Below are 25,394 nucleotides of genomic sequence, written 5' to 3'. Positions count from 1 at the left end.
ACACCAGCACCAATAGATATTAATTGGAAAGACCAAACCAATTATTTTTACTGGGATTACTTAATATTTTTACAGCTGAAATAACAGTGCTGAAGAGGTATAAGTGAATTTTAACACGCTGCAGTTGATTTAAGACAAACTTAACCTGGTAAAAGGGTGGTAGGCATGCAAGTTGACAGAGAATGTTTATATCATATTTAGAAAACGAGATTTCAGTACAGAGTTAACTTTTTTTTTTTTACTTATGGATTTTATGCAACAGCACAGTTTATGATAAATCACATAATTTCAGTTTCCTGCATCTCAAATGAATTCCTCCTTTGGAGTCAATGAGATCTAAAGAAAAAAAATTGCATCTTTTGTACTACTTTCCTCTTATGCGTGTGTACAAAGAAAGTAAAAGCTATAATCTCCTTGAACGACAGACATGCAGTCACTTATATATCAGATTTAGGCTCATGTGTAAAAGCTAGTACCTGCTCTTTACTGTTTTTTTTATCTAAAAACATAATAAAAATCTTATCGTAGCAGGCCTCAGTATTAGACAAATACAACCTTAGGCACACAACAACATCCACCTTTTACCACCATGCTATTATCTAGGTAACAAACGTGGGCAACACCGAGTACCTCTTACTGCTTTCACAGGACTTAAGAGGGCAAGTCGCAGCCAAGTGCTGCTAATCACCAGCCTTTAATTAATTTATCATCAGCAGGTGTGCAGACCTCTATAAAAACATACATTCAGGTGTGTGTGTAAACAACACAGCGCCAGAAGGAAAATGTACAAGCAATAGTCGTAAAAAAAAAAAAGCACATCAATCTGGAAAGGGTTATAAAACCATTTCCAAACTACTCGGAGTTCAAAGTTCTACACTGAGAAAGTTATTCAGAAGTGAAAAAGATTCAATACTTTCCCAAGAGTGGTCGTCCCAGCACATTCACCTCAAGGTCAGACCGTGCAATGCTCAGCAGGGAAAAAAACAGCTAGATCGCAGACCCTACAGGCCTCAACAAGCATGTTAACCTTTAATCTCCATGTTTTTGAACTGTTGGAGTACCCAAAAGAAACCCACCAAGCATGGGAAGAACATGCAAACACACACATATACCTGGGGGGCTAGGCCACATAATATATTTAATATTATATAGATTAATTCGATAGCAGGTTACATCAAAGTTGCACAAATGGGTCGCTCGACGACATGACTGGATTCTTCCTGGACAGACCTTATATATAAATATATATATACAGTAGATCAACACTTTAATTTATAAACTGTCCAGTGTAATACAGTCACTTTATTATTTTACATATAACAAAAGGGCATCGTTGCAACTTAAATAAAGCCCCTTGATCTTAATAACACAAAGACCAAACTTCAGCTGCTTTACACACAGCGGTGTATGGTGAATTGCATCTTTCAGACTGCTAAAACAGGGATTTATTTATTTATTTATTTTGTGGTTGCCTTTATAAATATGCAAATAAGCACGTTTCTACCTGAAATTACAGAGCAGTGTCAGTGCAAATACAGTGGATTAATTTAGCATCTGCAGTCGGAAAGTCGCTTTGGGAACAGTGATTGTGTGTGCCAATTAATGCAACCAAAGGACAGGTATTAAATTAGCAGAAGCTCATTTCCAACATTTGAAGACAAACATCTCCAATTTACAAAGTTTTAGTAATGAGAAAGTTTAATGGAATTACACTGTAGTACCTTAAAATAATTGGAAAATTCTCAAAATTAGAACCTAATAATACAATGGTGGAAATTTGTTTTATATTACAGTTTGCCATATAAAAAGCCTATAAAAAGATTATAAGCAGAATTCATGGGTATTCTGTTTTTTTATTTATTTATTTAATTAGATTTATTGTTAGGTTTTTGCAGTAACAAACACACTGAACAAATTGAATCAGTGTGATACGTTTTGCGCATCTACGTGCAGCTAATATTTGAAATATTAGTACTGTATATTACTGCCTGAATGTTCTTAGTTCAATTTATTTACAGTACCTTCTTTATACTGTCCCAAAGTGAAGCCACCTTTTGAATGCAACCCTTTATGGGTTTAATCCATGTTTTAATCAGATCCTCATAATGAATATATCTGCAGTACATACAGTTCTGTGCAAAGTTCTTAAAACTTTCGACAAAGCCAGACTTTACTGTATTTTTTTATGTAGTCTTGAGAAATAGTTCTCCAGACTTTTTTTTTTTTTAAGCTCTCATTATAAGTAAAGTCTCTGCACCTGACCAGCTTCAAGAAATGTACTGTACAAGTAAGGAAACATTTCAAACATACAAAAACTTGAACCAGTGAGAAACAGGTGCAGATGATAACAGATGACCAGGCCGTTGATTATTATACCGGTGATGGTGATTGCAGAGTTGTTGAAACAGACGAGAGGGGAAATGAGGTGCTGCTGAGGTTGTTACATAAACAAGCACATTTTTAAATTGTATCCTTAGGCACTTTGTGTGTGTGCCAAATTTGTTCCCAATTTTTCAATTTAATCTACATCACAGTATTGAATATTTAAACATGGAATTACATGGAAAAACATGGAATTAACATGTGCATCCTCACCTGTACTGTAATAATTGACACTTGGGGTTGTCAGATGCTGTGGAAAGAGTCTTCAAGTCTTTTTATCCTCTTAACCTTATTTATGCCATTAAACTGCCACAAAAGTATGATTTTTATAATTTTTATATCATACTTTGCATTGCTTTACTGTACAATAATATAAAGCAAAGCCTTTCATTTCACTTGGCTTTGCTTTTAAAGTGATGACAATTTGAAGGTTTTTTACTGAGAAAATGGGGGAAATTGCCACTAACTCATCAGAAAAGGCTCATAAAGCATGAGTAATGACCGATATGTCAGTAAAAAGCTTTGTCATAGGCTTATTCATCACATGCATCCATCCATTTACATCTATTCTACTGCAGAGATTGGGGGACAGTGCTATCATTCTTCAGTCCTACTGTAGGTCTGCCTAGCAGAAATTCTACACAGTGTGCATAAAGCAACTGAGTATTAAATCCACAACAGGGGCATAACATAACAGCAGCTACGCTCTGACTCTGCTTTACCTTTTAAATAGAATTACTTGTGGAATGACAAGGCTTTAGCTTGTAGAGAGAGTCTGTCCTTGGCTGTGTAATTGCTGTCTGAGTAACCTTGTAACCAGCACGCTGAATCACAGATGTCATGCAATGCCATATTTAGATATAATGAGTATCGTTTATGGGCTAGAATATACAGTATAGTATTAGTAACCACAGTATTTGCTAAGTACTATACTGTATGTATGATTCAGACTGCCATCTTTATTATAACAGTTGGAGATCGCTGCTTATCGTTTAAGCTTGACTCCCCTACAAGCTTTTTATTATATTATCTCATGTCCCTTATATTTGTTTTTCTGCACTAAATCAGCTGGCAGGGCACCAGTTATTATCCAAGACATGCTGTAATAGTATTGCTCCTTACCTAATAATTGCCACTTGGGGTTGTCAGATGCTGTGGAAAGAGTCTCCATGTCTTTTCATCCTCTTAACCTTTTTTATGCCATTAAACTGCCATGAAAGTATTAGTACATTTTTAGAAAGTGAATGCTGTCAGAGTTTGTGGCATTGGCTAGGGCACTTGGAAAACAGTTTTTGAGAAAAAACTCAAGAGCTGGCTTCTTGTCCAGTTATTTTTGTCCTTATAATTGATGAAATCCGCAGCGTGCTCACACAATTGTTTTTAAAGTCGAGGTCTGGTTTCTATTTTTTTTTTTTTTCATGTACATGTGGGACAGTTGATAACCGACATTCTAAATATTGTCTTAAAATATACTTGCATTTGCCTGCATTAAAGAAGTATTGATAGAATATTTTCTGATTTTCTTGTTCCATTTTTAAAAATTAATTATGCTACTTTATTTCTTAAACCATTTCATGTATTATCAACAAATAGGTTTAAGCCAATAGAGCTGCCAATAGAGCTGTCAATAATAAATCAAATAATTGATCATATTACCAAGTTTGACCATAATGGCTTCCCATAATCGACTATAAAAGATGACTATGGAAACATCACCAGGTGTGTTAAACCGCAAGTGTTATTATAAAAAGCTTCTACATGGAAGGTTGGATAAAACAAATGTTGTGTGCTCGAGCTCTCTTTAATAGGAATTATTTTTACGAAAATACAAGACATGTTGCCCATGCACACGCTATTGTAGACAAGTTGGAAAAGAGATAACATACCGTACATGGTCACTAATATATGAACGGACAGGACTCAATATGAGTGCTGGTGCAATCAGTTTACCATTCAAGAGATTTTATTTTAACATTTGTTAAATGTTAATGTTTGAGATATTATAAAACATCATAATCTTTTATGCATTTCTTTTTCCCCACATTGCACGTTTATGATGCAAGTAAATCTGAGTATTTTTAAATTGTGTTTAATTAGAGTCTATGACTATGAGTAATTTATAATCGATTGACACCATTGCTTGTAAATAAATCTTACTTTCTTACTTGTTAAGTACTTGTGAAAATCATTGAACATTTGTTTTTTGCTTTTTTTTTTGCTTTATCCACATTTCTCTCTATTTCTTTTTCTCAGATTTCCTACTCCCTGCTGAACGACCGGAGTGGAGACTATCAGTTCTTCCGCATTGATTCGGAACTGGGCTCCATCTACACGGAAGCCGTGTTTGACCGGGAAACTAAGGGTTCTTATCTTTTAGAAGTAAACTCCATGGATGGCTGGGAGTCTGCCAGGCCAGGAAGGCATGGACAGCCTAATTCTGGTACGGACAGTCAAGCCCGCTTCCTCAGACAAACCTCTGCGCTAAGTTGTCTGGGTCCATTTAGTCGGACTACTCTAAAGCTATTGATTTATTCTTTTAGAACGGAGTAGAAGTTGGACTGCATAGAACTGTGATGTCTGAATGTAGCTCTAATGAGTCAAGGGTTAACATTAACTGATGGGAGTGACAGATATCAGTTTTGCACCTAAGCATAGGAGAGGTTTTATTCCCTACAGTATGTAGTTTATGTCCAAGGAAAAAGAACCCTAACCACTAAAGCATCTGAAGAAATTACTCAGAAGTGGTGAGTGATGACATACTGTATATCTAAACGTATACATGCTTGATATGATGATAAACTTGTACTAATTAGCCTTAAACTCCACATGAGTCACAGTGAGCCTCCTAGGCCTCAGCATGTCATCCATTTTCTCATTAGCCCCTTATTGCTGAGGATTTTAAGACTTTAGGCAAACTTTTTTTGGTGTTGCTGTAAATCTGAAACAATATGCACTTAGCCGCAGTGAGTGAGTCATTATGAGATGTTTAACAAATGCTATTTTTGATCAGAACCTCCAGATATTTCAAAATTTGACGAGCTTCACACCAGGGATTAATGCACCTGCACATTTATGCAATTATCCAGTAACCCAATCATGTAGCAGGAGTATAGCACAGAAAAACAAGGTTTGCATCAGAAAGGGAAAAAATGTGGTGGTTTTATTCTCTTTTATTATGGCATCATTATTAATGCCAGATTGGCCGTTTTAAAGATTTTAGCTGCTACTGCTAAAAAGCTGAGGCTACAGTGGAAAAACAAACCAATACCTCACTTTTATATACTGTATATAAGGGTTCATTGTTGCAGTTGCCACAAGCAGTTTTTGTGCAAGCTCATCCTTCTCAAGATCTCAAAGCTCTGTTCACACACATCAAAATTACTAATTCACATTGATAGTTCTCATTCAACTTTTTAAGTTCACAATCTTAAAAGATGACCTATTTCACAAGATTAGAAATCACATGGACAAAAATATTATCCATACTCCCCATTGACTGAGGCTGTGATAAGCTCCACTGGCACTGTTAATGCATGCTTACGCACTAATTCTGTAAGGATTTAATTTCACGAACACATAGGACCTCTATGCATTAGCACATGTAACTAGTGGGGCATTAGATGTTCTGCACACTGAAACACGGCAGAATGGAACCGGACACCTAACATTTTGCTGGAGACCGCTGCTCCCCGAAACACCAGTGGTGGCGGAGATTGAACCACGGCCTCCCTGACTGCGAGGCGCGGCGAGTCCCGTCCCAATCTACGAGGGGGTGCTAGGCTTGGCACACCCTTTGCGCTTCACGCCTGGCGAGAAGGACTGGGTGGCTGACAATCCTGACCCCTGAACACGGCGGGGAAAACCTCACAAAGGCCCGCTCATAGATCTGGCAGCAGTGTTCACGGCTTCGCCAAAAAGGCCGGAAGGCGAGATGGGAACATCAAGGAGGAAGACGCGATCCGTGATCCTCGTCCTTGATGTTCGTGAGGTTAGGCCACAGCTGTCTCTCCGTGGTGAGCACAGGCCATCTGCTTGGTGGCACAGAGAAATAATCTGTGGTTCGGTGAAAAATAAGTTCCGCAAACACCGCGTCATCGACAGATCTGCCAGTGCTCAGATCTCTCAGTAGGTCAGCCTGTCATGCCTGCAAAGCCATTGTGTGCAGGGCAACACCAGCCTGACCCGCTGGCTGAAAAAGATACACGGCTTGGTGGGGAGTGTGGACCTATTCCATGAAAAATTTAACTCATCATTAAAGTTGCCAAGAAGGGGAGGGGCCATCATTGGGGCCCCTCCTCCGGCCACCCGACAGAAACCTGTCGTCTAACTTTGAGCGTTTGGGGGATCTTATTATTATAAAAAAAAAATTCACGGCTCATCAGACCGCGCGTGTTACCACCTCTGCCAACAACTAATACGCTCTAAAGTGATAGTTTCCATCTCGGCGGAAGTGGGAGAGAAGGTTTTTTCCCCCTTTTCACAAGAAGCGCTGAAGCACAGATTTGCACGAGAGAAATGAGCCGCTGCTCATGGTTTCGTTTTAAGGACTTCGCAATACTTACCTGATTCCTGAAGCCCGAGGATAGCGTGCTCTTCCCCCAAACACTGAAAACAGAAAGCGTGGAGATCCCCCTCAGCAAGATATTCTTTTACACTCAGGGACGGACTCCTGTCCAACTCTGCCATCTTTCTGGTGAGTAATAGGACACTTTCTATTTTCACTTTCTTTTGAAAAAGTGCTTGCACACACGCACACAACAATGCAGTCCTGAAGACAAAAAGAGCTGAGAATGTTTCCGGTTCATGCCTATTTAGAACCTCCAGGTGCACCTAATCAAATGACGTCACCTGACTGAGGTTATACACCTTCTGTTTTCTTCTGGTTTGCACTTTGATGGCCACCCAAGAGATTTTTTTGCTTCAGCTCCTCTCTTGCATGGTTCACCAAATGCTGGGACTGTTTATGGGGATCCTCCATTTATTATTGTTCCCATACAGAGTAATGCTGCTCAAGCTAAACGGCATATGGATGAATGAGTAATTCTTTCTTTTCTGTTAGAAATTATTAATATTATGAAGCCTGCAGGATCTCCTGCTGATCCCATTCCTCCACACCTTTTCAAAGAGTTGGCTCCCATCCTAGGTCCTATAGTCTTAAATATTATAAATAGCAGCTTGGGTTCTGGGGTGGTACCCATACATTTTAAACATGCAGTTGTGCAGCCTTTGTTAAAAAAACCTAATCTTGATCCGTCTGTGTTGTCTAATTACAGACCAATCTCTAAGCTACCATTTCTGTCTAAGATTCTGGAGAAGGTAGTTTACACACAACTAATAAGTTATCTTGGTGATCATGGAATGCTTGAAGTTTTTCAGTCTGGTTTCAAGGCTCTTCACAGTACTGAAACAGCTCTGTTAAGAGTCTTAAATGATATTTATTGTATTACCGATTCTGGTAACTGTGTGATTCTTCTGCTGCTTGATTTAACAGCTGCCTTTGATACAGTAGACCATGACATTCTTCTGTCACGCTTAGAACACTGGGTGGGAGTTAGGGGGACAGTTCTAGACTGGTTTAGGTCCTATCTTATTGATAGAACTTTTTCTGTTAGCCTTGGAGATCTTGAGTCATCATCAGCTCCTCTTACATATGGGGTCCCACAGGGGTCTATCCTTGGACCCCTTCTTTTCTCGTTATATTTGTTGCCGCTCGGCTATATCCTGAGAAATCATGGCATCTCCTTTCACTGCTATGCAGATGACAGTCAAATTTATCTCCCGTTAAAACAGAAGGAAGGCTACTCTGTCAAAGCGTTATTAACATGTCTAGACGATATTAAGGCATGGTTAGCCCAAAATTTTTTACATTTTAATGATAAAAAGACGGAGGTTTTGGTATTTGGTCCTGGTGCCAGGGGTAAAGTTCCACCTCTGGATTTAGGAGGTTTGGAGCAGTATGTTAAACCTACAGCATCGAATCTAGGGGTTATTTTTGATCATGGCCTTAAATTTGACAAACAGATTAGTGCTGTGGTTCGGTCCAGTTTCTTTCAGTTACGGCAACTGGCAAAACTTAAACCTGTTTTGTCCTTTAGGCTGTTCGAAATAGCCATCCATGCCTTCATCACCACTCGCATTGATTATTGTAATGCTCTGTATTTTGGGGTTTCTCAGACAGCATTACATCGGCTACAGCTGATCCAAAACTCTGCTGCTCGACTATTAACGTCTATGCGTAAAAGAGAACATATCTCTCCAGTTCTGGCTTCTCTTCATTGGCTCCCGGTACAGTACCGAATTAATTTTAAAATTCTCTTGGTTACGTTTAAATGTTTACATGGCCTTGCCCCTCCCTACCTCTCAGAACTGCTCCAGCCCTATGCCCCACCCCGGTCTCTCAGATCATCAGATAAACGTTTGCTAATGGTACCCAAGACTAAATGCAAGCTCAGGGGCGATCGGGCGTTCTCTGTGGCGGCTCCCAAATTATGGAATGATTTACCATTGACCATTCGTGAGGCCACATCATTGAGGGTGTTTAAGTCCCATCTTAAAACTCACATGTTTTCCCTGGCATTTAAACCAACATGACATGTTGCTTTTACATATTGTTTTACAATTTATTACAAATAATCTTTTATTTTTGTATTATTTTATTTTTATTTATTTTATTATTATTATTTTTATTATTATTATTATTATTATTATTATTATTATTATTCATTATTTTATTAGATTACAATGTTATTTTTTTATTTATGTGAAGCACTTTGGGGCATTCATGTTGTTAAAGTGCTATACAAATAAAGTTGAGTTGAGTTGAGTTCTCTAAAAGACATCCACAGTTGATAAACAGAGTTTGATAAAGTAGACTGATCAACATTAACACTATAGCCACCCAGGTTTTAAGTTCCTCTTGTGCCACCAGGGCGGCTCAGGTCCCGTGCGGCATGCTTCCGCAAGGCCTCTGGGGGTGTGCTGTGGTGTCTGGCACAGGGACGTTAGCAGCAGATCCTTTGACTGCTGTAAATCTTTTAGCTACGGAATGGGACTTTTGCGGATCAGGCATGTCTGTTCAGCACATTTAATGGATGCTCAATCGGATCGGGATCTGGGGAGTTTGAAGGCTGGAGCAGCGACCTTAGGCTCCTTGTCGTCCGAGCCCTCATGGTAGTGAGCTGTGGTGCACTGGTGTTCTGGTGTCTATGTTTCATGCCCAACATTGGCATTTTGTGCGGCTTTTCTGTGGGATCGGACTGGACAAGCTGTCCTTTTTTTCCTGTGGACATTGGTGAGGTTTGAGTGTCCATGATCCTATCATCAGTTTGCCGGTATGTAGTTGGCGATCACTGATTGGCGATGCTCTGATCAAAATGTTATGGCTAATCAGTGTATACACAGGTACAACAGGTGTTGTTCATATTAATCAATATTTAGTTAACATATTGCTTATATAATGAGTGTTTTTAGCTTAACAGTTAAAGTCTTCTCTTTCATAAGTAGACCACAACATGCCTTTGTGACAAGTTGTGCTTAAATGCTTCTATATTTGGCATGATCTTCACTTGATTTCTCTTGAAGTAAAGTCCAATTAAAGAGCTCTTTTATTTGGTCTGTTTAACATTTAAAGGACCGTTCCAGATAAAGCAACACAAAAAATGTTTCAGCAACCATTCTAGATTTTGTGTTTGATGGCCTTGAAAAATAAATCAGATTCATAGATTAATCGGCCAACGTTTTGAAAAAACACCCAAAAATAACAGATGAAAAGTATCAAAAGATGCCAGATGTGTACCATGTGCCATCACACCTCATTAAAATGTAAAGGCGTGCTTACATCCTTTGTATAGATAACAACAAAGACGGCTTTAAAATGTTCAAATTAGTCCATAGTAAAACCTGCACTGAAATAATCACTTACTGAATTAATCATTAATTATTTTTCTTATCGAGTTACAAGAAGACATGTGCTTGTGTTAAAATGGCACAAGTGATTCTTACCTCAGGTGATGAGACACAGACTAATGTGGATGATTATTATGAAATTGATGCCTGGTTTCCTGTTGAAAACGTATACCGCTTTAAAGGTTTTTCCATGAGTAGATTAGGTTATAAATATAGTGGCAAGTGGGGCATTTTTCTTAAGATGGAATCTTAAATGCAATTTTATAACATTAAATTGAAATGCAATTTTATAACTTTATAATTTTACTCTTTCCTTCTGGCTGGGTTACATTCCAACATAAAAAAAAGAATCACTTTAGAAAAAGAATGCAATTTTCGAAACTATATAAACATCTATTAAAGACCCACTCATAATACTGCAATCCATTAATCTGTGTTTTCCCTGCAAGAATATATGACCAGAGGTGCCATCTTGCATTGGGAGGTAATGAGACACGATGCTGTGCGATATCACATACCAGATTGTTGGGGAGTGTGATGATTTTGGGATGCGTTTAAATCATGTTTTGTGTTATTCTGTCGATAGTTAGGTGTAGGGACGTTTCGTAATGAGCCATGATGTGAGGGGATTTATAGTGAAGTGTGAATCTACGTACAGTATCTGTAGTTTTAATGACACTACACATGTACCGGTTTTGTATTAGTCAGTTACATGCTGTGCCCAAATCCCACCAAATCCTATTTTCACAGTCAGTGCAGGTCTGTCAGTTCCTATGTGCAATAATGTGATGAAGTTATCCCGTCAGAATGATTGGCATGACAACCGGAACCAAAAGCACAGAAGCAGGAAGTGACAGCCCAGTGATGCTTGTTTATTTGTGCGACAATGACATGGCCATGTCTACACAAGAGGACTCTGAACAACATGTCAACTTGTCATTGAATGACAGCTACCTGTACAGTGTTTTAAGCTCATTCTTACATGTACTGACTCCTACAGCTGTACTGTATGTCTGATGGATTAGCGAAAGCTGCCACGATTAATTGATTGGTTGATTAATTGATTATTGTCTTAATGTATGTTTTGTGTGTTTGTTCCCCAATTTGTCTGAAATCATAACTTTGACTGAGCTGCCTCCAGAACCTGTTTAAATATTTGATCTGTTTTTGAGAAGTATATTACAAATTATGTCTCTTTTGAAAGTAATATCAAAGAAAGGAAAATTAGAGGGAGGAATGGCCGTCTTCGCCGTTCTTTCCTTTCCTTTCACTGCATCCATTATTGAGTCACCATGGCTCCAACCACACAACTGAATACTGATTCAAACCTTCAGAGATGAAAAGATCGAGAAAGAGGACGAGACGAACAGAGCAGGTGAAGAGAAGAGGGGGATGAAAATGAGAAATGGAGATAAAGGATGAAGAAGGTGGGAGCCAAAAATGGGAGGCAAAACAAGACAAACGTGCATTTAGAGAGAAGGAGGTAGAAAGATAAGAACAAGTGCATTGAGAAGGAAAAAAAAAGATTCAGCTTGAAAGACTAAGGTCACAGACATTTGTTTAATATTTTGTGTGTGCGTATGTGCTGTCTCCCTCAGACACGGCGTACGTGCGGATTTTCATCAGCGATGTGAACGATAACAAGCCGGTGTTCGCACAGACGGTGTATGAAGTTGATGTGGATGAGGACGCAGATGTCGGCTCCACCATCCTCACCGTGAGTGCTAATGACGAAGATGAAGGTAAGCCCAGGATAAAGATAAGGTGTGAATACATACGGATACAAAGTGAAGCCACATGGGTCACATGACTAGCTGGGTGCAGGGATGATGAGAGGTCGGAGAAATTTCAAGCCAGCTTTTCACAACCTCACACAGCGTGAGCTCAACCTTCGATTCACAGGACACAAGACACAGCTGTGCGTCTTTAAATTCTTTATTTTGTACCTCTGATTGCAGAAAAATGTACATACCTTAAAGTTAATCATTCAGTTTAAAAGATTGTAAGGATTTTACCGACTTAAAGAAGTATCTATGCAGTTTTTGTTAGATGTTTCTTAGCAGTGTTTTTGGTCTAAATGGGTGTGAAGCTGAGGAATGTTCAGTTTTGTAGCAGTCAGTATCATTTTTCGTACTGATGTTTTTCTTTCTGACACCCCCCCCCCCCAAAAAAAAATCAAAGACAAAGAAAAATCTGATCGATGCAAAATTCATAAGCCTTTAAGATCACTGCCTTTACTGCCATAAATGTTTTATCCATCCCCAAACAGACTGAGCAGGTCTGAAACAAAACTCACACAGTTAACTGCTGACATCAAGATACATCCAGTAACACAGTGACGAGCAGTATTTTTGTCACATCTGATTTCAAAGTTATACAGCACTTAGTTTTAGCCGAGTAATCTGATTGGACGAGAGGCATTCCACGAGTGGTGACACAGAGCATGACAGCACTGAGACATACTATAATATGTATCACACCTCATCAAAGGTATTTTAACAATCATTAATTGTCGGTTGTCAATATGGATAAAAATAGCTTGGAATGGTACTTTCAGCAGGTTATCTACAGCGCTCGGGTTCCGCCCTCGTGCCTACAATCACAACCATGCTGATATTTGGTACAACAGCACTCCCTCTTGTGATATCGCTTGCTTAGTGTTGCAACCTAAATGCCATGTTTATATTAATGTGCTTTTTTGCTTCTTTTGATATTTTTGTTTCCCTTAGGGACAATATTAAAATCTAACTATAAATGGCTAAGCAAAATCTTAAAATCTTAAAAATAAATACATAAATAAATAAATTTCTGCCCAAACACTGTAAATCACGAGGAGAAACAATATCTTCCGCATGTGTAGCTATATATATAATATATATATATATAATAATTTTTGGTTTCAGCATTAACCTGATCTGTCAAGGCCTATTTTTATGCCCCATAGTGTTTTATTTATCTATTGTAATATTTTTTATGGGGAAATTAACAAGAGAGAACGCTACAACAAAGAACAGACACAAAAATCACTTTGCATACAAGTAACTTAAAATGCACAAATACAAATTATTCTGTTGTATTTGTCCTGTTCTCTGGTCAGGTTCTGTGCTAGAAATTTAAATGAAAGTACTAAGCAAAAGTCTTGAGGCACCCCTCATTTTTTTGGGGTGGCTAATAATGAAGAGCTTCCATGAAGTTTGTGACATCCCTCTTTAAATTTCTAACTGTTCAATTTTAAACAGCCTTTTAAAATCCTGTCTGCATGGAGTTCTCATGTTCTCCCCGTGTTTGGTTGATTTCCTTAGAGTGTTTCAGTTTTCACAGTTTCCACAGTCCAAAAAATTCTAATTTGGCTAATTGGCATTCCCAAATTGCTGTTAGGGTGTGAAAGAGCATGTAAGTGTGTGTACGTGTGTGCCCTGCAATTGATTGGCACCCCATCCAGAATGTACCCCGCCCCGTGCCCTAAATTGCCTGGGATAGGCTCCAGGCACCCCGCAACCTTGTATACAGGATAAAGCAATAAAGAGAGTGAGTGTGTGTGTGATTATGATTTATATCTATTACCTGACTCGTCCAACAACCATCTGTTTTTTCAAACTAAGGGTCATTTTTAATAGTCATATAAGACCATTTATACTGTACCATTTGTAAGATCATTTATACCAGCCCATGTACCAACAAGTTAACTCTCACTCTTACATACACAGATGCCTTATATAGACAATGCAAGCACCTAAAAAGAAATAAATAAATGAACGCTCAATCATTAGCCTCTCACATGTTAATCTATCCAGACGGAAGCACACCACAGTTAAGACATCACTCATTTCTCATTGGTTAGCCATGTCAGGTCCATAATGCCTTGCTTTGTTGCGTCTGGTTTGGATATGTGAGACACTGCTGCGATGATCATCAGGCATTTATCTGGGCCTTTAGCCTCATTACGAAAGACATCAGTCTGAAACTGATCTTCCATAATGGTTTCTGGTCATGTCAGGGAGTATGAGCTGTCATACTTTGTGCTTATCCCTTTTCATAAAAGTCCTGATAAAGTGCTCACCTCTAAAAACGCTAACAACATGATACTTCTGGTCATTTATCACAGCTGCTCAGGGGCGATAGCAAGATCAAAATTTAGAACAGAAATGATGCTGCTCGAGCGTTGTGTCTTGTTCATTATTCCCCTTTCAGCAGGAAAACTGAAAGGCAGAAAGATGAAAGGTGTATATATTGTTTCTGTTTTCTCTTTGTTTGCTCATGCCATCTTTACAAACAGAGTGTTCCACAGGGAGTAGATCCGTGCTGGGTGCGAATCTAATATGAAACAAAAATGGTTTATTTCTTTGACTTTAATGTTGGAAGATGCGGTAGATTGCAAGATTAAAAATTACCTGTCTTTCTCATGCTGCCTCCCTTTCATTCCTTTGCTCTTGAGATTTCAGCTTCTCTCTTGTGCTGGATCACAAATTCTTGCTACAGTTTATTAGCCTTCCAGTAACACGATTGATTTCATTCATTCCAAGCTAAAGCATGTGAAATAGTAGGTTGGATTGAGTCATCAAGTAAATAAAATAGTATGCTAAATATACTAAATCTGCATGCCTCGTTTTACCTTTGAGAGTAAATATTTTCAACAGGGTCTATATTTCATTCATTTATTTATGTAATATTTGCCTTTGCCTTGGACTGGAGAAGCTGATGCCAGTTGATAGAAACTAGAAGGATACAGTTTTCTTGGGTAAACTAGTAAAGAAAAAAAAGCAAACATTTTTGCATTGGACATAAATAAGTAGTAAAGTTATTTGGAATAGTTACCTAAAACTCAGTCCCGAATAACAGAAAGCCATGAGCCATGATCAGCTGGCCTGCTTCACATCTGAAATGCTGGCCTCCCTGGAACTTTTTTAGTGTCCTTAACATGTAGAAACAGCTTTGAGCGAGGTCAGAACTGTAAAGAAGATGTTGCAATATCTCCCAGCCGAGTTGGAGTTAAGCTGGTGTTCTCCCAAGGGCAGACTTCAGCAAGCTGGCAACAAATTTGTCCATTGGTTTTCCACTTGAGAATCACGCGTTCCACTGAGTGTTCACGGGAACAACTGAAGTGGGCTCCGGGCCACCTCATCTGGGATTGTAATTCACGGACATATAGCCTTTTTTAAAACATTTCCACCACTCAAATATTTTACTGAGGCTAAGAGTCTCATTTCCATACTGTGCTTTAAGTTCTGTAAATGTCATTCGGTTTTATGCCTTTCACAAGAAATTTCATCACAAGTCCCGGTTGGTTTGACTTGAACACTTTTTGTATTTAAAGTTTTTATTAAATATTACCAGCTGTTATGATGTATTCCTGATACCTGAAACTGCTTCTGGAAATTACTCAATACAAACTATTAATATTTCAGTTGTAATCTGTATTAATATATTTATCTTTTCTCAGTTATTTTTGTCTTTGTACCTTTAGTTATATAAAATTATTAAAAAATATTTACTATTTACAGTATGATTTGTTTTCCGATCATTAATATGCCTCCCCATAGCTACTGGATATTAAGAAGAATGAGTTTACACCCATGGCATAGAATCTAGCACCAATAAGCTGTAAATGTTACCTACTTTATATGCATACCTATTTATTTAGACATTTACATGTGACAATATGGACTAAATTGATATCAGAAAGTCTGTTAGAATATCTATCTTTAGGAAACTCAAGGCCACTTTGTTGTTTCGCAGGTGCCAACGCTAAGCTGCGTTACCAGATTACTGCAGGTAACACAGGTGGTGTCTTTGATGTTGAGCCCGAAGTCGGCACCATCTTTATCGCCCAACCACTGGACTATGAGCAAATCAAACGTTACAAGCTGTATGTACTGGCCTCGGATGGGAAGTGGGAAGACTACACTGCTGTTGTTGTCAACGTGGTGAATAAGAACGATGAGGCACCAGTGTTCTCTGTCAATGAGTACTACGGCAGCGTGACAGAGGAGCTGGATGGTTCTCCAGTGTTTGTACTGCAGGTGATGCGTTTACAAAAAATAATAATGGAGGATTGCAGAGCTCTACTTTTCTTATTATATGTCTTAACTATGGGAGGGTTGGGGAGGTATGCTTTTATATGTTACTGTGAATAAGCAGTGACTGCTAGGTCTTGACCATATCCATTAAGTAAATTATATTATGCTTTCAGGCTAGGTAAATATGTTCACTTTTGTATTAAATCTTCTAGTTTTTCAAGATGTTTTAAAAGTGAATCCATTAACGAAATTCAGCATTTTCAAACAGCACAAAGCTAGGTTGAGTCATTTCTTCAAAATGATTTTTACCCTTGGGAGTTGGTGGTGAGTCCCATTTCCCTGAATTGAGGGATGTTACAGAATTCCACATCCTGTCTTGAAAATTGCTGTATAATTTGTTTTGAATGAGCAGAGAAATGATTCATGTTGCAGCAGTAGTTAGATTTTAAGGCTTTGTACAAGCACTTATCGAACCCACAATATGGATAAACAGATTTTTGGACTTGAGTATATTGTTCATCAAGGAGTTGTTTAAAGCCAGAATTGCAGTGGATGACATCATGCTTTGCCATAATGTTCTTCATCTAATTTGTGGCCTGGAAAAGTACTGTACTCACTTTATTGTTTGTATAATTATTAGGTTAAATTATATAAAATTTATTGCTGTTAGTTGCTTGTTAACTGTTTGCTGCTTGAATTCATACCTTTAGGGGTATTTAAGCTTTCGATTTTTTTTTTGTCCAAGTCAGCAGACTGCAGCAATTTTAAAGCAAAGGTTAAGACATTCTGTTTGATGTTTTAGGTAACAGCAACTGACCCAGATAAGGATGCTGACCAAGAGGCTCTACGCTACTCACTGCATGGTCAGGGAGCTGAAAGTGAATTCATCATTGATGAGGTGACAGGGAAGATTTACGCACAGAGGACCTTGGACCGAGAGGCACGGGCTGTATGGCGCTTTGTGGTTTTAGCCACAGATGAGGGTGGCGAAGGCTTGACTGGCTTTACTGATGTCATCATTAGTGTGTGGGACATTAATGACAATGCCCCCATCTTTGCCTGTGCACCAGACAACTGTCAGGGAGATGTAGCTGAGAACTCCCCACCTGGGACTTCAGTCATGGAGATGACTGCCACTGATTTGGATGATGCAGCTGTAGGGCAAAATGCTGTACTAGCCTATAGAATTGTTGGTAATACAGCCGTGAGTGGAGGCACTAGTGGGGTCGAAATGTTTACTATCAACCCAGCTACTGGAACCATCTCACTGGCCAAGACTGGTCTGGACCGAGAGCAGACAGATTTATACCTCTTAGTGGTGGAAGCCAGGGATGGAGGTGGGATGACAGGCACAGCCACTGCTGCCATCCATGTAACAGATGTGAATGACCATACTCCTCGTTTCTTAGATCGCTCTTGTTCAGCACGGATTCCTGAGAGCAGTGAGCCCAACACTGCTCTACTTGACCTGGTAGCTGAGGATGCAGACGCTGGTGAGAATGGTCAGCTGACATTCAGTGTGGTATCTGGAGACCCAGAGCAGAAGTTCTACATGGTGAGTCACCGGCAGGAGCAACGGGGCACGCTGCGGCTCAAGAAGCGATTAGATTTCGAGAGGCCAGGTGAACAACGCTTCAATCTTACCATTAAGGTGGAAGATCTGGATTATTCCAGCCTTCTCCATTGTACATTAGAGGTGGAGGACTGCAATGACCATGCTCCAGTATTCATCCCTCACTTTGTTCAGATTCCTGACCTTAGGGAGGATGTCTTGATTGGTACGAGTGTTGCCTCAATGGTTGCCAGTGACTCAGATTCCGGTCTAAATCGGGAGATTAGCTACAGTATAGCACCTGAATCTGACCCATATGGCCTCTTTTCAATTGATCAGACTGGTCTGGTGATTGTGGCTGGGCAGCTGGACCGTGAGATTACTGCCCAGCATAATTTGATCATCCTTGCAACTGACCATGGGACGCCGCCTTTGACTGGCACCGCCACCATTTACATCTCCCTGCTGGATGTAAATGACAATGGTCCTGAGTTTGAGTCTGCATACTCACCAGTAGTGTGGGAGAATGTTCCAGGGCCTCAGCTGGTTCATCTCAACACTAGCTCCACACTGCTTAGAGCTGTTGACCAAGACTCTGCCGAAAATGGTTCACCTTTCTCCTTTTCTGTCCCCCCTGAATACCGTTACAGCAATGACTTTTACTTGCAAGATAACAGGAATGACACGGCCACCATAACAGCCCTCAGGGCCTTTGACCGAGAAAGACAGAAGGAGTTCCTGCTCCCAGTTATCATGACTGACAGTGGAAAACCACCCAAAACAGTCACCAGCACACTAACTATCACTATCGGTGACAAGAATGACCATGCCCATGTTGCTGGAGAGAAGACAATATATCTTAACAGTCACAGAGGTAAGCTACTATAACTCATCTTATGAGTAAACTGATAGAGAGTAGATGGTTAATTATTCAGGAATAATTAAATGAAAAAAAGATAAATTAATGGGAAGTTTATCAAACATACCTAAACTATACCAAACTGCACCCCACACCCCCCTTTTTTCTGACTTATAACAGTTTGAATACATTGTCTGCATTTTGTTACATGGACCACTTTCTTGTATTATTTTAGGCAAAGGTGAATGGAATATCAAACCCAACCCAACAGTGAAAGTCATAAATCTAATAGGTGTTATTAATGTAAAACAAATATCGTCTCTTAGTAAAGATCTTTGTCTTTAGAGAAAAATATGCTCATTTTTTTTTCCATTGTGTCAAACTTCACCAGCAATTTCTGCTGTTTGTTAGTTTTTTCCCAGCATATGGGGAATGCTTTTGTTAAATTTTCTGAGAGTTCTTAAGATAAATGGATGGAGCTGGAGCTCTCAGGTGAGCTGTGATGAAAAGATGAGAGAATAGTGCTGATGCAGCTGCTGGCTGACCTCATTCTTATATGTTTTGAGGGGCTGTTTTTTTGCGCAAGAACGTCTTGTGCTAAAAGCATAGCAACCAGAGCAAAGCGTGGCTGGGTCCATTAAGGTATTTAAAGCCCGAAACGAAATATGGCACAGCAGCTTCCAGGGCTAGCACTTGTTTTTCTTGCAAAAAGGGATGTCTGAAAATGTCTTACGTTTGGAAAAAAAATCCTTCCATTACATAGAACTATTCAGAATTTTGGGCATCATGTTCATTAGCCTGTTAAAGCTCTTGTTGTCTGCTCATTTTCAGGATGCATGAGGAATTATTTTGTTTACTAGTGAATGTGCCAAAGTACGCTGCTCAGGCTGAACCTAGATTAATTGCTACTGCTTTGGTTATATTATGCCCATCTAGGTAGGTTGAAAATAAACAGAAAAGGAGTACAGCCAACGACTCAAAATGCTTTATGCCAAAAAAAGTTTTCAGGTCTTACACTTGTCTCTATCTGTGATTTCTCAGAAATATCACAGAATTCATTAACAGATAAATATTTAGCATTTAGTTTTTTTTTTGTTCTGTTTTTTTACTTAAGGATGCTTTTGGCAAAACAAAGCTTAACAGATGCCTTTGCTTATTTATTAACAGGTCTGTGTGAACAAACTGAAGACAATCAAAAGTTTTTTTTTTTTTTTTTTTGGTTTGTTTTTTAAGTAAAAACTTAATGCCCTCTTGATCATGCAATTTTCATTAAAGCATTTGTTAGCTAATTTGTTGGGTAACACATTACTTTATTAACCATTTATGTCTACTGATATAAAGCTACATTTCCTATACTTTTTATATATAAAAATATAACTGTTTATTACTGTACTTCAGTCAAATAATATATATTTTGTTTACATACTATTTATGTATTGTTTTCTTTATGGAAATCAACACCAATGATATATATTTTTTCCTTATTTCATTTTATTGTTACAGGATGTAGATTTTTGTCGGTTATCTAAAAGGGTTAATGTACTGTAGGTCTTTATCTAGCCCTATAACCACAGTATTTTGGACTTTCTCAGCATTTTTTTAGAGGTGCCCCAAAGTCTCCATATATACTGTACTGTGCAAATGTCTTGAGCCACCCTTCCTTTTTGTTTTATTTATTTATTTATTTATTTATTTATTTATTTATTTTTGTATGTAGTTTTAAGGAATAGTTATTTAGGCTCCCTGAGAGACTGTTTTGGCTCACATTTTCATTCCAGTGCCTGTACTTGACCAGTTTTTGAGGAATAGTTTTTGTTTGTTAAACCACAGAGTGACCTTTTAGATTGTTACATGAACAACCAGTTTTTAAATAGCATTTTTAGGCATATTGCAGCCACTGGAAGTAAAATACTCACTCATAATTTTTAATTATTATAATTATTATAAATATTATTTTGTTTATTTCATTTCATATGTAGAAATGATTGGTGGCTTAAGACGTTTGAGAAACTTTAAGCAAAAGTTAAGATTATTTACAAAGCATTCCTTTGATCTCTTTGTAAACATGCACATCTCCCGCTCAGGATGAAAGACCTTTGGATGAGAGATTTTTGATATCATTTTGCTAGAAAATATTAATCCCCTGGGTATGGGAACTTCATATCCTATAGAATCAGAGTTTTTTTCCTCTATTTTTTTAAAGGCCTTCACTTACAACATATTACAACCTATACTGAATGTGTATGCCGTAAAGACTTTGAAGGACAAAATGTTGTATAATTACTGTATATTTGTTAAAAATCACGATAGAAAAAAAAATGTACTGTTTTGCTCTGAAAGGTTGGGAAGGCAAAATGATCCAAGGTCATTTATCTCTCTGAGAAGAGTAGTAACAGCGACAAAGTGTGTGCCCATCTGTGCATTGGGGCTCAGTGTTAATGAGGTGGAGAAAGCACAACTTACCCTACTGAGACCAGGGCAGCAATTAGATCCAAGTATTAGAAAAATAAATAAATAATTAAATAAATAAATAAAAGAACCGCAGTACCTACAGAAATTACGCTGGTATAGAGGAGCAAATGACATGTTAACATTAAAAATAGAAATTTAAATGATTAAATGACCACTGATGATCTAAACATTAGTTACATACAGTATAAGTTACTACACTAGTTTGAATTATTATTATTATTATTATTATTATGTAATTCAATTATTGGAATCATGAGATACAAGATATTTGTGGACAGATATTTGTATGGACGGATAGACACTGAATATATTTTCTGCCAACAGGGAGAATGCCGACATCTGTTTTGGGCAAGGTGTGTGCTCCAGATCCTGATGACTGGGACAATAAAACCTATGCATTTGAAGGACATGTCCCTAAGTAAGATATAAGCATCTACTTTCTTTCTTTCTTTCTTTCTTTCTTTCTTTCTTTCTTTCCTTTTTTCTATTTTATGTTTTTCTTTGTTTGTATTATACATTATTATTCATTATCATATTATCATTCGTCTTTACTAGAATTTCACAGTTCAATACCTTTATGTTATCCACATTAATCTGCCTTCATCTTTTCGTCTCCTTTCTGCCTCCTTCCTTCCTTATTGATGTTAGACACCTCAATGGCTGTGTGATTAAGGACTGTGTAAAAGGACCCTAATGGAGGCAGCTTTAGCCTTGAGAGGTCTAAGCACTGATCTGTACTCTCCTGATGTCCTCTCTTCCTCCCTTTCTCACTCTCTATGCTGATATCTCTGTAATCATCCATTGGTTTGGGGGCTGGATGCCAGGATAAAGTTAAATTTTAAGAAGCAATCAGGCTCATGTCAGTTTTATGGCCAGGGCCTTGAATTTTAAATCAGCACATCTTAGCAAGACCATTCGCCCTCCAGTTATCAGCGCTGCTAATTAAAGATGAAGGAAGCTTCTAGAAAAGCTGTTGCTCTCTCTCACTTCCATTCCTCTCCCCTTTTAACTCTCCTCACCTCACTTTACACTCCCTGATCTCTTGTGTTCATGGGAATGTCCTTGCTGCCCTCTCTCACCTTTTGTCTGATTTAAAGTGGCATCCCATTTAGTCTGAATATCTATCCGCCTGCAATGGTTTCAGAGCTTATTTGACCAAAATGCCAGTTTTCTGTTAATTCAGAAATTTTGTTTGTCATAAGATAAATAATATTAAAATGACCAGTTTGATCCATTTACCTTTTGGTTAAACTTTTTTAATGTTCGAAAATATAGAAAGTATTTCTACTTCTAGTATCTTCTTGCTACTTTGGACTGAATGCATAATTACATTATTATCAATTCTATTTTTTAAAACATTGTTAACAGAGCTATGCATTTATTTAATGAGACAACGACTAATTATAGACTTGGTAGGACCATTTAGTCTGTTGGGCTTGGCCAGTTTAATGGGGGATTTACTCAGAATGTGCAAGTAATGAACACGGCAATGGCTGCACATTATTAATGGATGGTGAGCTTAATTTAAACCCCTTCTTTGCTCTTCCTTCCGAAATAAAGCTCAAGAGTGGATGATTATTTTGGCGTACCTGTGCCAAATTAGAGTGGTTGTAACAATAAAAAAAGTGTCTTATTGCTTTTAATAGTTGTGGAAACTGTGTGGATTAAAAAATATGTAAAGCTTTTCGACTTCTATTTGTTAAAGTGACCTTAACATCATAAAGAGTGAAGCAAAAAAAAAAACTAACTATTACTCTAGTAATTGAAAAAAATGCTGGTCAAGAGCTTTTATTGATTTGAGACCTTAAATAATATTTTTAGTTTTTTTTTGATAAATGTATATATTTGGGGTTCTGTAAGCTGTATGATTTTTTATTCTATTTCACTGGTCACTGAATAAATATGAATATGTCTCTGTAGTGATCACTGTTTCACCAATCAAAGTTTGCATAGAAAATACCACCAGGTTATTTTAACTGCTAAGCAGCATGTGAGTTTACAGGCTGAGTAATTTATTATATGCAGCGTGCACAATGGGGCATATTGAAGAGAAAGTCACTGAGATCACATTTTTTTCATTCTCTTGTTTAATGGCAACATTAATATAAAGTACAGTGTGTGTGTGTGTATATATATATATATATATATATTTTATATATATATATATATATATATATACACACACATGCCGATATAAAAGTGTGGCCATTGAAAAAGGTATAAAGTCCCAGACTTGTTTAAGCCTTAAAAATAAAATCATTAGGACTTTTTTGGAAGCTCAAGAATTAGGAAGGTCGACAATTTCAGAGAATAATAAATTATCAAACCCTTAAAACCACGTGATACTCACCAACCGTGAACTCCGCAGACTGAGGCTAACTGATGCTTGTAAGGCAGTGGAATGCTTTTGAACGATATCAAAGCGTTATCTCCTCTCATAATGTCTGCTGGCGATTAAAGGGGACTGTGGACGTCAAGTCAAAGAAATCTCTGAGATAGACTTCCTGTCCCGTAGCCAGACAAGCAAAGTAATTAAAAAGCAGTTATGCTGAATATCGGAACAGCTGTGATTTGACCACAAGCTTGTACAAACACGCTATTTAATAATAAGTAACTGACATGTTGAACACGATAGGTGCACATATTGAAATTTTCGTTCCGATAGCAGAAACACTTCCCTGAAATCACACTCACTTTATAGTACGTCAGGTAGTTGACAAGCTGCGTACATTGCATTACATTTTACAAACAATTCTCAGGTAAATGGACAAATGGATTTGGGTATTTATCTGGAAAGTCTTTAAGCAGTCAGTCAGGAGACTGAATTGATCATCAATAACAACAATAATTAAAGGCATACCTCAAATTTCACCATGGATATCTTATGAATTGCAAGCGGAACCTCTAGGAATCGCCAGCACAAAGTCCTCTGGCTTTAACATTATTAAAGTCTGAATTGTGCTGGACATACAAGACAGAACATGAAAATCTCACATCTACTGTAGAAGTGTCGTCCAAGGGTGTATGGGTAGGAATGTATTAAACAACAGTTGGTAGACTCCTAGCTGTCACTCTCACTAACTGAGGGTATCCAAACTTTTATTAGACACACAGTATAGTATATATAATGACATGTTTAATGATTAATTTGTTTCTTTTTTCTGGCTCTGCAGTTACTTCATCTTGAACAAGCGGACAGGTTTCCTGGTTATAAAAGAGAACGCTCCACCTGGCACATATGAGTTCCAGGTTCGTGTGTCGGATGGCGAGTGGCCAGATGCTGTGTCCAGCGTCAGAGTTCACGTCCGAGAGTTACGGGACGAAATCATCTACAATTCTGCCTCACTTCGTCTCGCAGGTACTATACAACTATGCAAATTTGCCTAAAATAACTTGTATGAAATGCAATTAAAAACAATAGGAAGCCTGTTTATTAAACCAACACAGTTCACAGCACGTCAATTTATTCCGTCTGCTAATTGATAATAATGTGCAAAGGTTCTCATATTTCTTTGTGTTTGTTGTAAATTCTGCATAACCTAATAAACATCTGGGGACCTGCCTTAAAATTTGGATCATTTTTGAGACCTATGACACAAGTCGATTTCAAGTTGTAGGTGTCACATGATGGCACGGAGCTGCAGTAATGATACCGATTCAGTAGGGCCTGGCATGTCCGATCTATAATCAGAGCGAGCTTTAATGTTGGTCATGTCAAGTGATAGTGTAATAAATTCCAAAGTGGTGCCAGCAGGATGGCTTGTGGCTTTACAACCATCAGCATTTTAATAGTAGATAGAACATTTCCCAGTGGGATAGCAGCCTTGAAATTAGGTGATGGCTGAAGGAGTTTATGATATTAAACACTATTGGGGAAAGTAAAAATGAGAGTGGTACTCAGTTATAGATATGTGATGTTATAATGTACATCCAATTCCAGATTTATAAACAACCTTATAAATGTTAGAGAATCGAATACGCTTTGTAATGAGTGATGTTATGACCTATATACAGTACTGTACATAAAGTACTGTACAATTTTGCTTAAATTGTCAAATAGCATTACTGAAAATATGGAACATGAGATTTTCTTATATGCAACAACGGGCAATAAAATAATTTTCAAGAATGTAATTATGAATTACAGAAATTAGCCATAAGATTAGCATCATTAATAATCCTAACACATTATATATATATATACATA

At 38.0% G+C, this 25,394-nt stretch overlaps 1 protein-coding gene across 1 annotated transcript in view; it reads left to right on the top strand.

Moving 5' to 3' along the window:
• Positions 1-25,394, top strand: part of si:ch211-186j3.6 (neural-cadherin) — a 285,750-nt gene that overhangs the window by 145,652 nt on the left and 114,704 nt on the right. The window contains exons 15-20 of the mRNA XM_053492457.1: positions 4,636-4,822; positions 11,886-12,029; positions 16,024-16,307; positions 17,107-18,730; positions 21,512-21,605; positions 24,361-24,545. Coding sequence (XP_053348432.1) covers positions 4,636-4,822; positions 11,886-12,029; positions 16,024-16,307; positions 17,107-18,730; positions 21,512-21,605; positions 24,361-24,545 — 2,518 coding nt within the window. The remainder of the gene's footprint in view (positions 1-4,635; positions 4,823-11,885; positions 12,030-16,023; positions 16,308-17,106; positions 18,731-21,511; positions 21,606-24,360; positions 24,546-25,394) is intronic.

This window comes from Clarias gariepinus, chromosome 3, assembly GCF_024256425.1.
Source record: "Clarias gariepinus isolate MV-2021 ecotype Netherlands chromosome 3, CGAR_prim_01v2, whole genome shotgun sequence".
NCBI classification, from domain to species: domain Eukaryota; kingdom Metazoa; phylum Chordata; class Actinopteri; order Siluriformes; family Clariidae; genus Clarias; species Clarias gariepinus.
This window is presented reverse-complemented; position numbering and strand designations above follow the sequence as displayed.